Here is an 11,755-nt window from a genome sequence, read left to right on the forward strand (position 1 = left end):
TTCCCCCGTCGCCTCTTTCAATATGTCCGCAGACAGGAAGTGGGCATTACGGCCCCTCCCCTTCCGGAAGCAGCTGTCAGGGTGTCCGCTCAGAGGGCGCAAGATGGCAGCGGGTTCTGTGACCGTGGCGGTGGCGGCGGCGTTGGCGGCTGAGCGGGCGGCGGGCGCGTCCTTGTCCTTTCGGCGAGGCCCGGCGGGGGCGCTGCGGTTGCTGCAGGCGAGCGAGGCCGGAGTGTCCGGGGGGGGGCGCGTGGAGGGGCTCCGCAGCGGTTGGCCTCGGGAGGCGGCTAGTCCTCAGTGAGGAAAAGGAGGAAGGTGCCGGGCCGCTGGCCAGTCCTGTCCTCTGCCGTCCTGGCTCCGAGGAACGTGGCTGCCTGGGCGGCTGGGTCCGACCCAGGAGGCTTTTGCCGAGGGAGCAACAGCAGCGGCGTCCTCCCGGCCGCCCATAGCTGTCAACGTGTCCCTTCTTTTAAGGGAAATTCCCTTATTCCGAATAGGGTTCCCCGCAAGAAAAGGGAAAAGTTGACAGCTATGCGGCCGCCCCGCTCCCTATCTTCATTCCTGACCGCTGTAGCCGGAAGGGCAGATGGGGACTCTGCTTGCAGCGGAGAGGGGCTGGAGGGGCAGAGGCTGATGCCTGGGCATCTCCGCCCAGGGCTGCCAGATTGAATAAAATTTGGAGGGGGCATTGAATGGCAATGTTCATTGACTTGGGGGGAGGGAGCAAAGGGACCTTGGCCCCTAGGAGTTGGTTCCTATGTCTCCATTCTCGAATGGGGAGGGGGGGAAGTACCCACCACCAAATGCTACGGGCAGCTGCAGCGGCGGGAAGGAGGGAGCAGCGGCCGTAGCCTACCAGGCAATGGAGGAGGGCAAGGTGCCCCTACCAACTGTGTCTGCATTGCTTCAAGCAAGGCACCCTCAGTCCAAGTCCCCCCACCCGCAGTGCAAAAGAGACATAATGTTGGTGGTAGTAAACTCTGGCTGGCCCCAAGCGCACACTTGTCTCAGAGATGGAACTGTGTGCCCTGCTGTGCATGCCTCTTGCTCATGGCTTGCGTCTCCTTTCCTTCTTCCTTGGTGTACAGGTTTGCCGCAGGGCACACGCAGCTGCTGCTGCCGCCGCGCCTGACACACAGGCAGCCACTCGCATTAAGAAGTTTGCAATATATCGGTGGAACCCAGACAACCCCGGGGAGAAACCTCGTATGCAGACATATGAAGTTGATCTGAACAAGTGAGTAGTGCTTTGAAGAAGGGGCTGGACAAGACCCCTCTGCCCTCCGCCAAGGGATGTTGCCCACCCTTGGGTGCTCCTATGCATCATGTTATACAATTATAACATGTTATACAACAATTTATATGTTACGTAACAATTATAACATGTTATACAATACACACACAGCCAGGAGTATACATACATAAATGCATAATCCCAGATATCTCCTTTTGCCTTCAAATAAAATGGCATCCATCTCTAAATCATGAGAATGAAACGAAAACACAGAACAAGTCCAAGGCCAAGTTTAGCTTTGGTCAACCCCAAAGACCCTCTCCAGTCACATAGCAGGAAATTCTTCCTGAGGAAGTGGACTTGTCAAAAGAGCCAATATCTATGTATAAAAGAAAAAGCTCATTGACAATGGATTCTGGTGTCAAGGTATCCACCATTTCAGGCCAGGCCAGGAAGGGCAATTATCAGGTATTGTCAGGCATCTCAATTGACAGACTTGTCATGTATCTGTGATGTTTTGGGGCGGTCTTTCTGTAAAAGGGGGGTGAATACTTTCTGAGGTTTTGAAAGATGTTACACAACTTTGCTTGAGGCTTCTCACCTCTCTTACAAGGCGGGGTAACGGGGAGGGACTCTTGTTTGCAAATGAAACAGCCAATAAAGAAAAGGCAGCCTTGCTTTCTACAGCCTGGCCTTGTCTCCGTTTTTGTTCATTTCTCTGACCAACAAGGTGATCCATTGAGGGAGGGGAGGGCTGTATAGCAATTATAACAGTGCAATCAATGGCAGCAAGCAAAGGGCGTTGGTATCAGGTGTTGAGGCACAAAGATGAAGGTGCCTTCAGTTTGGTAACCCAAGATGGAGGCATTCATCAGAGCATGGGAAAATTGTAGCAGGCACCTTCAGCAGGGCCACACGTTAAGTCCGGCCAACATAGCACACAGAAATGTAGCTTGCCTCCAGCTGGACTTCGCTTCAGAGCAGCCGCCGCCTGCTTTTCAAAAACATTTGAATTGCTGCTGCTAGCAAGTGACCTGGCATCATATTTGGTGGCTTGGACAGGTTGTGACCTTGCTGTGGTAATGCGGTGACATCTTTCTTCTGCTTTATCCCATTTATCCCATGTGTGGTGGGGGGACCATATAAGGAAGGAAAGGAAGGAGAGCAGTGGACTTAGAGATGAGCAGAGAACTTGGTATTTCTCTTTCTAGATGTGGACCGATGGTTCTTGACGCCCTGATCAAGATTAAGAATGAAATGGACTCCACCCTGACCTTCCGCAGGTCCTGCAGAGAAGGTAAACTTGGGCCCTGTTTGCTTTCTTCTGAGGAGCCCAGGTGGGCTCAGGTGAGGGATGGTCAAGGCAAGGCCCACCTCCTACCTGTTCACATCACAGCCTTTCTGCTGTCAGAGCATTTGAACAACTCGATTTAGGTTGGCCTAAATGGGAGAGAGCCACCTCTCTCCATCACCTGCTAAAACCTTGTGAAGAGGCCAAATTCTGAAATCAACACATGGCAGCTTTTGCACGTTTTGAGGTTGAGATGGTTAAAGCCAGTCTAACCAGACTTAGGAATCAGAATTGCTTAAAAGATTAATGGTTGAATCCAGCTAAGTTTTACTCAACATAGGCCCATTGCAATTAATGGACCTAAGCTGATAATGAGCATTAATTTTCATGGGGCTACTCTGAGTAGGACTAACTCCTATCAGCTTCAGCATCCTCTGACCCCATAGCCATGACCGAGGCTGATGATAGTAACTGTAGTCAAAAACAACGGTTTTCAATTCAAAAGCCATGGGCTTTTGAAAATGTTGATATCTCTATGGTAATTATTGTATGTGAATGCTGCCATGGACCTCCTGGGTGGGTTATGCGGACCCCCTGGGGTGCGTGGACCACCGATTGGGAACCTGTGGTATAAAACTTATGGAAGGCATCAGGTTGAGGAAAGTATGCTGGGAAAGACCCATGACTGCCCAGGAAAAAAGGCTTTGGATATAACCTCAAAGCTCTTTGAGAGAAGCGTTCTCTGTTGTTTATAATTAGATCTGTAATTGGCATACATAACGTGGCTATAAATAGCTCTGTTTAATAACATACTCTCTCCGCTTAGGCCTGTTGTAAAACAAGAAGCAAACAAATGCTGAAAGAGTTTGCACTGTCTCTTCAAATTGCCACAAGATTAACTGCTTTATACGAGGCTTTGAGGAAAGAGAAGCAATGCTTCCTTTTAAAAATTAAAACAGCTTTGACGTGAGGATCTTAGATGTAGGAAGGTGGAGATTTTGCATAGGACCAGGAAAGGGCCTTAGTTCAGTGGCAGAGCAACAGCTTTGCATGCATAAGGTCCCAGGTTCAGTCCCCAGCAACTCTCAGTCAGTCTGAGAGAGACCCCTGCCTGAAATTTGGAGAGCCATTGTGCTGATAATGAACCCATGGCCTGACTTGATGTGAGGCAGTTTTCTGTATTCCTATGGTGGGAGGCAGTGAGCCGCCAGCCCTGTTGTGACTTGTCCTCTCCCCTTTCCTAGGCATCTGTGGCTCCTGCGCAATGAACATTGGTGGAGGCAACAGTTTGGCTTGTACCACGAGGATTGACACCGACCTTGGCAAGGTTGCCAAAATATACCCTCTCCCCCACATGTATGTGGTGAAGGATCTTGTACCAGTAAGTTCACACCTTCTTTGTAGCCCAGTTGGCAGAAGGTATTGTTATTTCTTTGGAAGCAGGAGAACTAAGGAAATATAGCAGAATGTATTGGGGTGCCATGTTTTTGTCTCTGAGATGGCCCCCTGCCCTTGTACGGGGGTGAGGGGCTCTGAGACGTAGGGGGCTGTCCAACTGGGCCCAGGCTTTGCCCCTTCTTGAGTCCGTTGCACTCAACAAATGCTTTTTCTCATTCCAGGACTTGAGCAACTTCTATGCCCAGTACAAAGCCATCCAGCCGTATTTGAAAAAGAAGGATGAGTCCCAGCAAGGCAAAGAGCAATACCTCCAGTCCATAGAAGATCGGGAGAAGCTGGTCATTACTCTTCTTTTCTTTTCATTCTGCTTCATTGGTGTTTTGGCCTGTCTTAACTTCTTCCCATGGGGAGGCAGCCTCTAGTATTGGCAGCTGCAGTCTCACCTCCCCGGGTCACCCCTCCTTCCTGTCTTGAGACCCTCATCACTGAGAGGCCTGCTTGGCTTACTCTACTTCAGGGTTCTGCTCCTCTACTGTCAGAAGAAGCCCTCTCTTGTCCCTGCTGCTACCCAAGAGCTCTGCTTAAGAAGTGCCTCCGGGAACTGAACCCAGGACATTGTGCACCAAGCCCCTGCCACTAGTTTTTATGGGCACCTAAGAAGAGCCCTGAAGCAGGATCAGGCCCATCTTGCCCAATATCCTCTCTTCCTGTGGGGCATCTTTGAGCAGGACAGGAGCACACACCACTCTCTGGCCCTTTGGTCCCCAGCAATTGGCACATGAAGGCTTCTTACCTCTGGCAATGGAAGTATTGCATAACCGTAGCTATCAAAAGCCTTGTCCTCCTCAGTGAATTTGTCTAAATCCCCCTTTCAAGCCATGAATCTGCCCCACCCCACCTCAGCCTCTCTTTCTGCCCAGGAAGTTGTGCATCCTTCATTTTGCTGAGTGGCAGCAGCTGCTGCTGCTGCTCTGGGCTTCGAGGCTGAGGTAGTCTAGGAGATGAAAATGGCCTCCTTTTCTCAAGGAGTCCTGCCTGGTCACTCGGAGGCAAAGCTGAGTTGCCTGGGGCAATTGGGCAGGGGTCTGCACATCGAGCCTGGCTAAAAGACTGGTGCAGTTCTTAGCGGAGAGGTGGAACCCCCCCTCTCCCGCTTCATGCCCCCAAGTGGCCTTCTTCAGCAGATCGCTGGCCTTCCTCCCCTTGAAGGGTCTTACAGGAGCCTTTGGAGCAAACCGAGGGTGGCTCATCTTCAAAGGTCCTTCAGCCTGAAGCCAGGTGGGAGGAGGGCAGTTCCATTATGGCAGAGCCTGGAGTCAGGCAGGGGATCTCCATGCCAAACATCATAGAATCATAGAGTTGGAAGAGACCACAAGGGCCATCGAGTCCAACCCCCTGACAAGCAGGAAACACCATCAGAGCACTCCTGACACATCTATGCTCCTATCATGCAAGCACGCACATGTACTAAGGAATAGGAAAATAAAAGTACCCAACTTTACACAGAACCCTTTTAGCAGATCTTGAGATAGTTTGAGTGAGTTTGCTTCCTTAGACTAAAGAGTGCAAGTTCCTAGAGAAATGATCTTTAAAGGAAGATTGAAGTGAACATTTTTTCCTAAGATAGGGAGAGGATCTCTTATAAAGCATAGTTAAAACACCCATAGATTTGATTTAAAAGGAATACAAAAGTGAACAATTTTTCCCGAACTAGAGGAATAGTAAACCTAATTTAGATTATTATTTTTTTAATAACCACACATAGGAAAGTGAGATGCAGGGTACCTTAGGAAAGATTGCTCCCCCCCCCATTGCAGTTTCCTTTAAATGAAGCTTACTCAGGAGTAAATTTACCTGGCAGAGAAGTAAGACGTAAGAAGGGAAAAAACCTGGAAGAGACTGAAACGGGGGGGGGGGGGACATGTAGTGAAACAGGAGCTGCAGTTGCTGCACACAAGCTGTCACACACACACACACACACACACACACACACACACACACACACACACACTGCACAGTTCTTGACTTACATACTTGCCATTTGATGTGGTGACAGTGGTACCCTGTCTTGGGTGGTTTCAGAAGACCTCTAAGTGACTTTTCAGTGGCTCTGTCAGTGGCTGCTCCTTGCCACTGCAGTTTGGGAGGGAGCTTTCCGTGTTTCAAGGCAGCGCACCCCTGAAAACCACTTGCTAGGGAACAAACTGGAATTGTGGCGGCTCACCAAGTCCCCTTCCCCTGCTTTTGTTCACTTCCCCGGTGGTTGTCTGGGTGGATTGGGACCCACACAAGGTGTTCCTCTGGTGGGGCTGCGCTTCATTTTCCCTCATGGCAGATGCTAAGTACTCCTTTGACTCTGTGGCTCCTCTTTTGCTCCCTGCCAGGACGGGCTATACGAATGCATCCTCTGTGCCTGCTGCAGCACCAGCTGCCCCAGCTACTGGTGGAACGGAGACAAGTACCTGGGCCCCGCTGTGCTCATGCAGGTAAAAAGACCAGAAGTGCCCATTGGCTGCCAGGGAATAGCCGGGTGGGGAAGCCCAGAACTCAGTCCATGTTGCCAGTGGGGCAGGGAGACTCCTGCCAATCATCAATGGGGTATGAGGGGAGGGGAGGACCAGGTATGGGGAGATGCTCAGTGGTTCTCAGGTTGAAGGAGGGAGAGGCTGGGATGGACAGGAGCAAGGGGGTGCGTTTCTGGTGGGCCAGCAGGTGGGTGCAGAAGACCCTGGAAAGAGAAGAGGGAGCCAGCTGAATGGGCAAAAGGTGTCATGGTGAAAGGCAGAGGGAGGGGGAAGGAGGCTTTAGGGAGACCCCTGGGCATGTAAGCCCCTCTTCTGTGCAAACATTCACACCCAGCACCCTCTTTTTCTGTCTTCCAGGCTTATCGTTGGATGATTGACTCCCGGGACGATTACACAGAGGAGCGCCTAGCTCAGCTGCAGGACCCCTTTTCCCTATACCGTTGCCACACCATCATGAACTGCACAAAGACCTGCCCCAAGGTGAGGGCTCTCCCCCTTCACCCCACCAGCACAGTCCACACTGGGGGAATGGAGGGGAGGGAAGAACCTGCAGTCGTTTCTCTCCCCTTTCCCCCAGGGGCTTGGCCAGAAATGCTATTGGGACACTTTGAGAAGGACATGGGGATGCTTCTGGCTCCATGTGAGTCCAGCAGGTACTGACTCCGTGCGGCTGTTCTGGGCTTGTTTATGCAGGCTGCTCTGCTGTGTTTTCTTGGGGGCAGCCTCTGGAAATGGGTGACTCAGTCCATGTGGGTCAGGGGCAGATGGTGGCCAGGATGGGGAACTCCGGGTGTTGCTGCACTCCCAGCAGCCCCATCATGCCAGTCAGCAGGGTTGGTGGTCATGGACTTCTGCAGGTGAGAATCATATCCCAGCAGCACCTTGAGGGCTCTTGTCTCTCCCCGTCTGCCAGTTATCGTGCAAAGGGATGAAGGGAGATCCCTACCTGCTGCCACATTTCCATATGCCTCTTGGATGAGCAGATGTTGCCTTCTTGTGTCGGACTTGGCAATGGGGTTGCACTAGCAGTTGAAGGACTTTCTCCGCCTTTCCTGTTCTTGTTTCAGGGGCTGAACCCTGGAAAAGCGATTGCTGAGATCAAGAAGATGATGGCCACCTACAAGGAAAAGGCAGTCAGCGCCTGACATCCCTTCAGGCCCTTTGCTTCTCAGCTCCACTTACCCTGCCCCTTGCCGGAAGTTAGCTAACTTATATTTGCGGTGTCAGGCCCTGCCCGGTTTATGTGGGTTTTCTCCACGGGCATTCATGTACGATGAAAGCTTGCAAGGATTAATAAAAGTCATTAGCAAATCTCTCCATGTCTCTCAGTTCATCTTCCTCCCCACCCTGTGTCCTTAGACTGGTCCCCTCTCTCTGTCTCCTGCTTGCAGACTGCCTGGGACTGAAGGTATTTTTTGGGGTGTGTGTTGGGTTTGTACAGAATGGTCCCAAAGGGGACAGGAAGGTTGGGCAAGAGTGAGCGATCCCCTGAAAGGTTTTTCGGTGGAAACAGATGCGTTTTTATCAGCGGAAACAGAATTAGCCCTCGACGTCTGAACAATTTTTTTTGAAAAAATCTCTAAGCCGCGCGGTCACAATTTCTGCAAAAATATGACGTTCTGCAATTCACTCAAAAATGTTGGCAAACTGTTGCAAACGATCCCCTGAAAGGTTTTTCGGTGGAATCAGATGGGTTTTTATCATCGGAAACAGAATTAGCCCTCGACCTCTGAACAACGTTTTTTGAAAAAATCCCTAAGCCGCGCGGTTACAATTTTGGCAAAAATCTGACGTTCTGCTATTCACTCAAAAATGTTGTCAGAGTGTCGCAAACGATCCCTTGAAAGGTTTTTCGGTGGAATCAGATGGGTTTTTCTCATCGGAAACAGAATTAGCCCTCGACGTCTGAACAACTTTTTTGGAAAAAATCCCTAAGCCGCGCGGTCATAATTTCAGCAAAAATCCGACGTTCTGCAATTCACTCAAAAATGTTGGCAAACTGTTGCAAGTGATCCCCTGAAATGTTTTTCGGTTTAAAAAGATAGGTTTTTATCATCGGAAACAGAATTAGCCCTCGACGTCTGAACAAGTTTTTTTGAAAAAATCCCTAAGCCGCGCGGTCACAATTTTAGCAAAAATCTGACATTCTGCTATTCACTAAAAAATGGTTCCCAACTGTTGAAAACTATCCCCAGAAATCTTTTTCGGTGGAAACAGATGGGTTTTTATCATCGGAAACAGAATTAGCCCTAGACGTCTGAACAACTTTTTTGGAAAAAATTGTAAGCCGCGCGGTCACAATTTTAGCAAAAATCTGACGTTCTGCTATTCACTTAAAAATGTTGGCAAACTGTTGAAAACGATCCCCTGACATCTTTTTTGGTGGAATCAGATGGGTTTTTATCATCTGAAACAGAATTAGCCCTGGACGTCTCAACAACTTTTTTTGAAAAAATCTCTAAGCCGCGCGGTCACAATTTCAGCAAAAATATGACGTTCTGCAATTCACTCAAAAATGTTGGCAAACTGTTGCAAACGATCCCCTGAAAGGTTTTTCGGTGGAATCAGATGGTTTTTTTTCATGTGAAACAGAATTAGCCCTCGACATCTGAACAACTTTTTTTGAAAAAATCCCTAAGCCGCACGGTCACAATTTTAGCAAAAATCTGACATTCTGCTATTCACTCAAAAATGTTGGCAAACTGTTGCAAGTGATCCTCTGAAAGGTTTTTCGGTGGAAACAGATGCGTTTTTATCATCGGAAACAGAAGTAGCCCTCGACGTCTGAACAACTTTTTTTGAAAAAATCACTAAGCCGCGCGGTCACGATTTCAGCAAAAATCCGACGTTTTGCAATTCACTAAAAAAAGGTTGGCAAACTGTTGCAAACGATCCCCTGAAAGGTTTTTCGGTGGAAAAGATGGGTTTTTATCATCGGAAACAGAATTAGCCCTCGACGTCTGAACAACTTTTTTCGAAAAAATCCCTAAGCCGCGCGGTCACAATTTCAGTAAAAATCCGACTATAATCGTTGGGAGTTACTCGTGCGTAATCCTGCTCCGTTTGAGCATTAGTTTGCCTGGTTAAACCCTCCGGACTGCACAGCCCATCTCAGCATGGCTGCCCTTAGTCACTCGTAGAATCTGTCTGTGGGCGTTTCTTAAAGTGTTGCCAACATAAGAGTTGTTTGACGCCCAATCGTCTCTGCCTCTCACTGCGCGGGAGTCTCCTGCGCAGGGTGGGCGTGGGCAGCGGGGTGCTTGGGCTCTCCTCACTAACTTCCAACGAAGAGTCCTGGAGCCCCTGCACCTCCCTGTCCCGTTGCTCTCCTGGGTCCCTGGTGTTACACTCATTCTCTTCCCCTTCTTCCCAGCTGAGTCTCCCTCTAGCGCTGGGACCTTCTCCTGCAGAATCAGAGACCCTCTCCTTCTCCTGTGCCTCTGATGGCAGTTCCCTGACATCCACCTCCCTCCCAGGGCCCCCTCACTCCCCCTCCGACCCGGGGGCTCTATTGCAGCCTCTTCTCTGGTCGGCGAGCCAAGAAAACCCCGGAATGAGCTTTCCTCCTCATCTGTGGGTGTGAACACCTCTTCCCACCTGCTAAGGTTCCCACCCAAGGAATGACTCTCTCAATCCGATTCTTCTTCAGATTCTGAAAACCCTTCGAAACTCTCTTCCTCCTCTGTGGTGCCACACTGTTCCTCCCAGAATCGCTCTAAGGGCTTGGGTTTATCTGGGAACCGTCGGTGGAACACTTCCACCATATGCTCGTCGCCAACAGCCCCTGCTGGCACCCACGTATTTTCCGACCAGGGCTCTCCTTCCCACGCCACCAAGTACTCCGCTTGCCGCCCTCGCCACCTTGAATCCACTATCTCTGCGGCCGAACTCTGGTGTTCCCTTTCTTCTACCTGTGGTTGTGGCATGACTTCTACCTCCCGCCCCTCAAATTCCCGCCCCTCTCTGTGTGGTGAGAGTAAGGACCTGTGGAACACAGGATGTATTTTCATGTTGTTGGGCAACCTGAGCTTGAATGCCACGGGGTTTATCTGTTGTATAACGTCAAATGGCCCCAGTCGTCTGGGCTGCAACTTCTTGCACCCTCCCTTAAAGGGTAACCCTTGAGTGGACATCACACGCGATCCCCCACCCTAATGGTTTCCCCTTCCCTTTGGTGTTTATCTGCTTGCTTCTTGTAATTGGCCTTGGCCCTTTCTAGGTTCATCTTGAGCTGCTGATGTAACGCTTCCATTTCTTCCACAAACTGTCCAGCTGCGGGCACACTCCAGCTCTGTTCCTCATTACCCAGGAATGCCCTGGGATGACACCCATAATTGGCTAAGAAGGGGCTCATACCGGTGGACACATGTTCAGCATTATTGTACGCAAATTCTGCTAGCGCTACTTTCTCTACCCAATCATTCCGCCTCTCGCTAACGTAGCAGCGTAAGTATTGCTGGAGTACACTGTTTGCCCTTCCCGCCTGCCCATTGGTTTCTGGGTGTCTCGCTGTCGAGAAGCTGACCTCGACTTGCAGTAGGCTCATGAGCTTCTCCAGAACCTGGAAGTAAATTGTTTTCCACGGTCAGATAAAAATCCCTAAGCCGCGCAGTCACAATTTCAGCAAAAATCTGACGTTCTGCAATTCACTCAAAAATGTTGGCAAACTGTTGCAAACGATCCCCTGAAAGGTTTTTCGATGGAATCAGATGGGTTTTTATCATCAGAAACAGAATTAGCCCTCGACGTCTGAAGAACTTTTTTTGGAAAAAATCCCTAAACTGCGCGGTCACAATTTCAGCAAAAATCTGACGTTCTGCAATTCACTCAAAAATGTTGGGAAACTGTTGCAAACGATCCCCTGAAAGGTTTTTCGGTGGAAACAGATGGGTTTTTATCATCGGAAATAGAATTAGCCCTCGACCTCTGAACAACTTTTTTTTGAAAAAATCCCTAAACCGCGCGGTCACAATTTCAGCAAAAATCTGACGTTCTGCAATTCACTCAAAAATGTTGGCAAACTGTTGCAAACCATCCCCTGAAAAGTTTTTCGATGGAATCAGATGGGTTTTTATCATCAGAAACAGAATTAGCCCTCGACGTCTGAAGAACCTTTTTTTTGAAAAAATTACAATTTCTGCAAATATCTGACGTTCTGCAATTCACTGAAAAATGTTGGGAAACTGTTGCAAACGATCCCCTGAAAGGTTTTTCGGTGGAAACAGATGGGCTTTTTTCATCGGAAACAGAATTAGCCCTCGACCTCTGAACAACTTTTTTTGAAAAAATCCCTAAACTGGTCACAAT

General features: G+C 49.5%; 1 protein-coding gene across 1 annotated transcript; it reads left to right on the forward strand.

The window, feature by feature from the left end:
* The first annotated feature begins 7 nt into the window (after positions 1–7).
* SDHB (succinate dehydrogenase complex iron sulfur subunit B) lies at positions 8–7,763 on the forward strand. Its single transcript, XM_082230456.1, has 8 exons — positions 8–217; positions 1,089–1,237; positions 2,446–2,531; positions 3,770–3,906; positions 4,145–4,261; positions 6,308–6,409; positions 6,806–6,928; positions 7,516–7,763. The coding sequence occupies exons 1-8, from the start codon at positions 23–25 to the stop codon at positions 7,591–7,593; spliced, it is 987 nt and encodes a 328-aa protein (XP_082086582.1). The 5' UTR covers positions 8–22; the 3' UTR covers positions 7,594–7,763.
* Positions 7,764–11,755: the final 3,992 nt, after the last annotated feature.

This window comes from Podarcis vaucheri (assembly GCF_965113315.1).
Source record: "Podarcis vaucheri genome assembly, chromosome: 7".
NCBI classification, from domain to species: Eukaryota; Metazoa; Chordata; class Lepidosauria; order Squamata; family Lacertidae; genus Podarcis; species Podarcis vaucheri.

Coding starts and splice junctions, on each gene's coding strand:
- SDHB (XM_082230456.1), top strand. CDS start 23: ATGTCCGCAGACAGGAAGTGGGCATTACGGCCCCTCCCCTTCCGGAAG. Junction 6,410..6,805: donor GCCCCGCTGTGCTCATGCAG/GTAAAAAGACCA, acceptor TCTGTCTTCCAG/GCTTATCGTTGGATGATTGA. Junction 6,929..7,515: donor GCACAAAGACCTGCCCCAAG/GTGAGGGCTCTC, acceptor TTCTTGTTTCAG/GGGCTGAACCCTGGAAAAGC.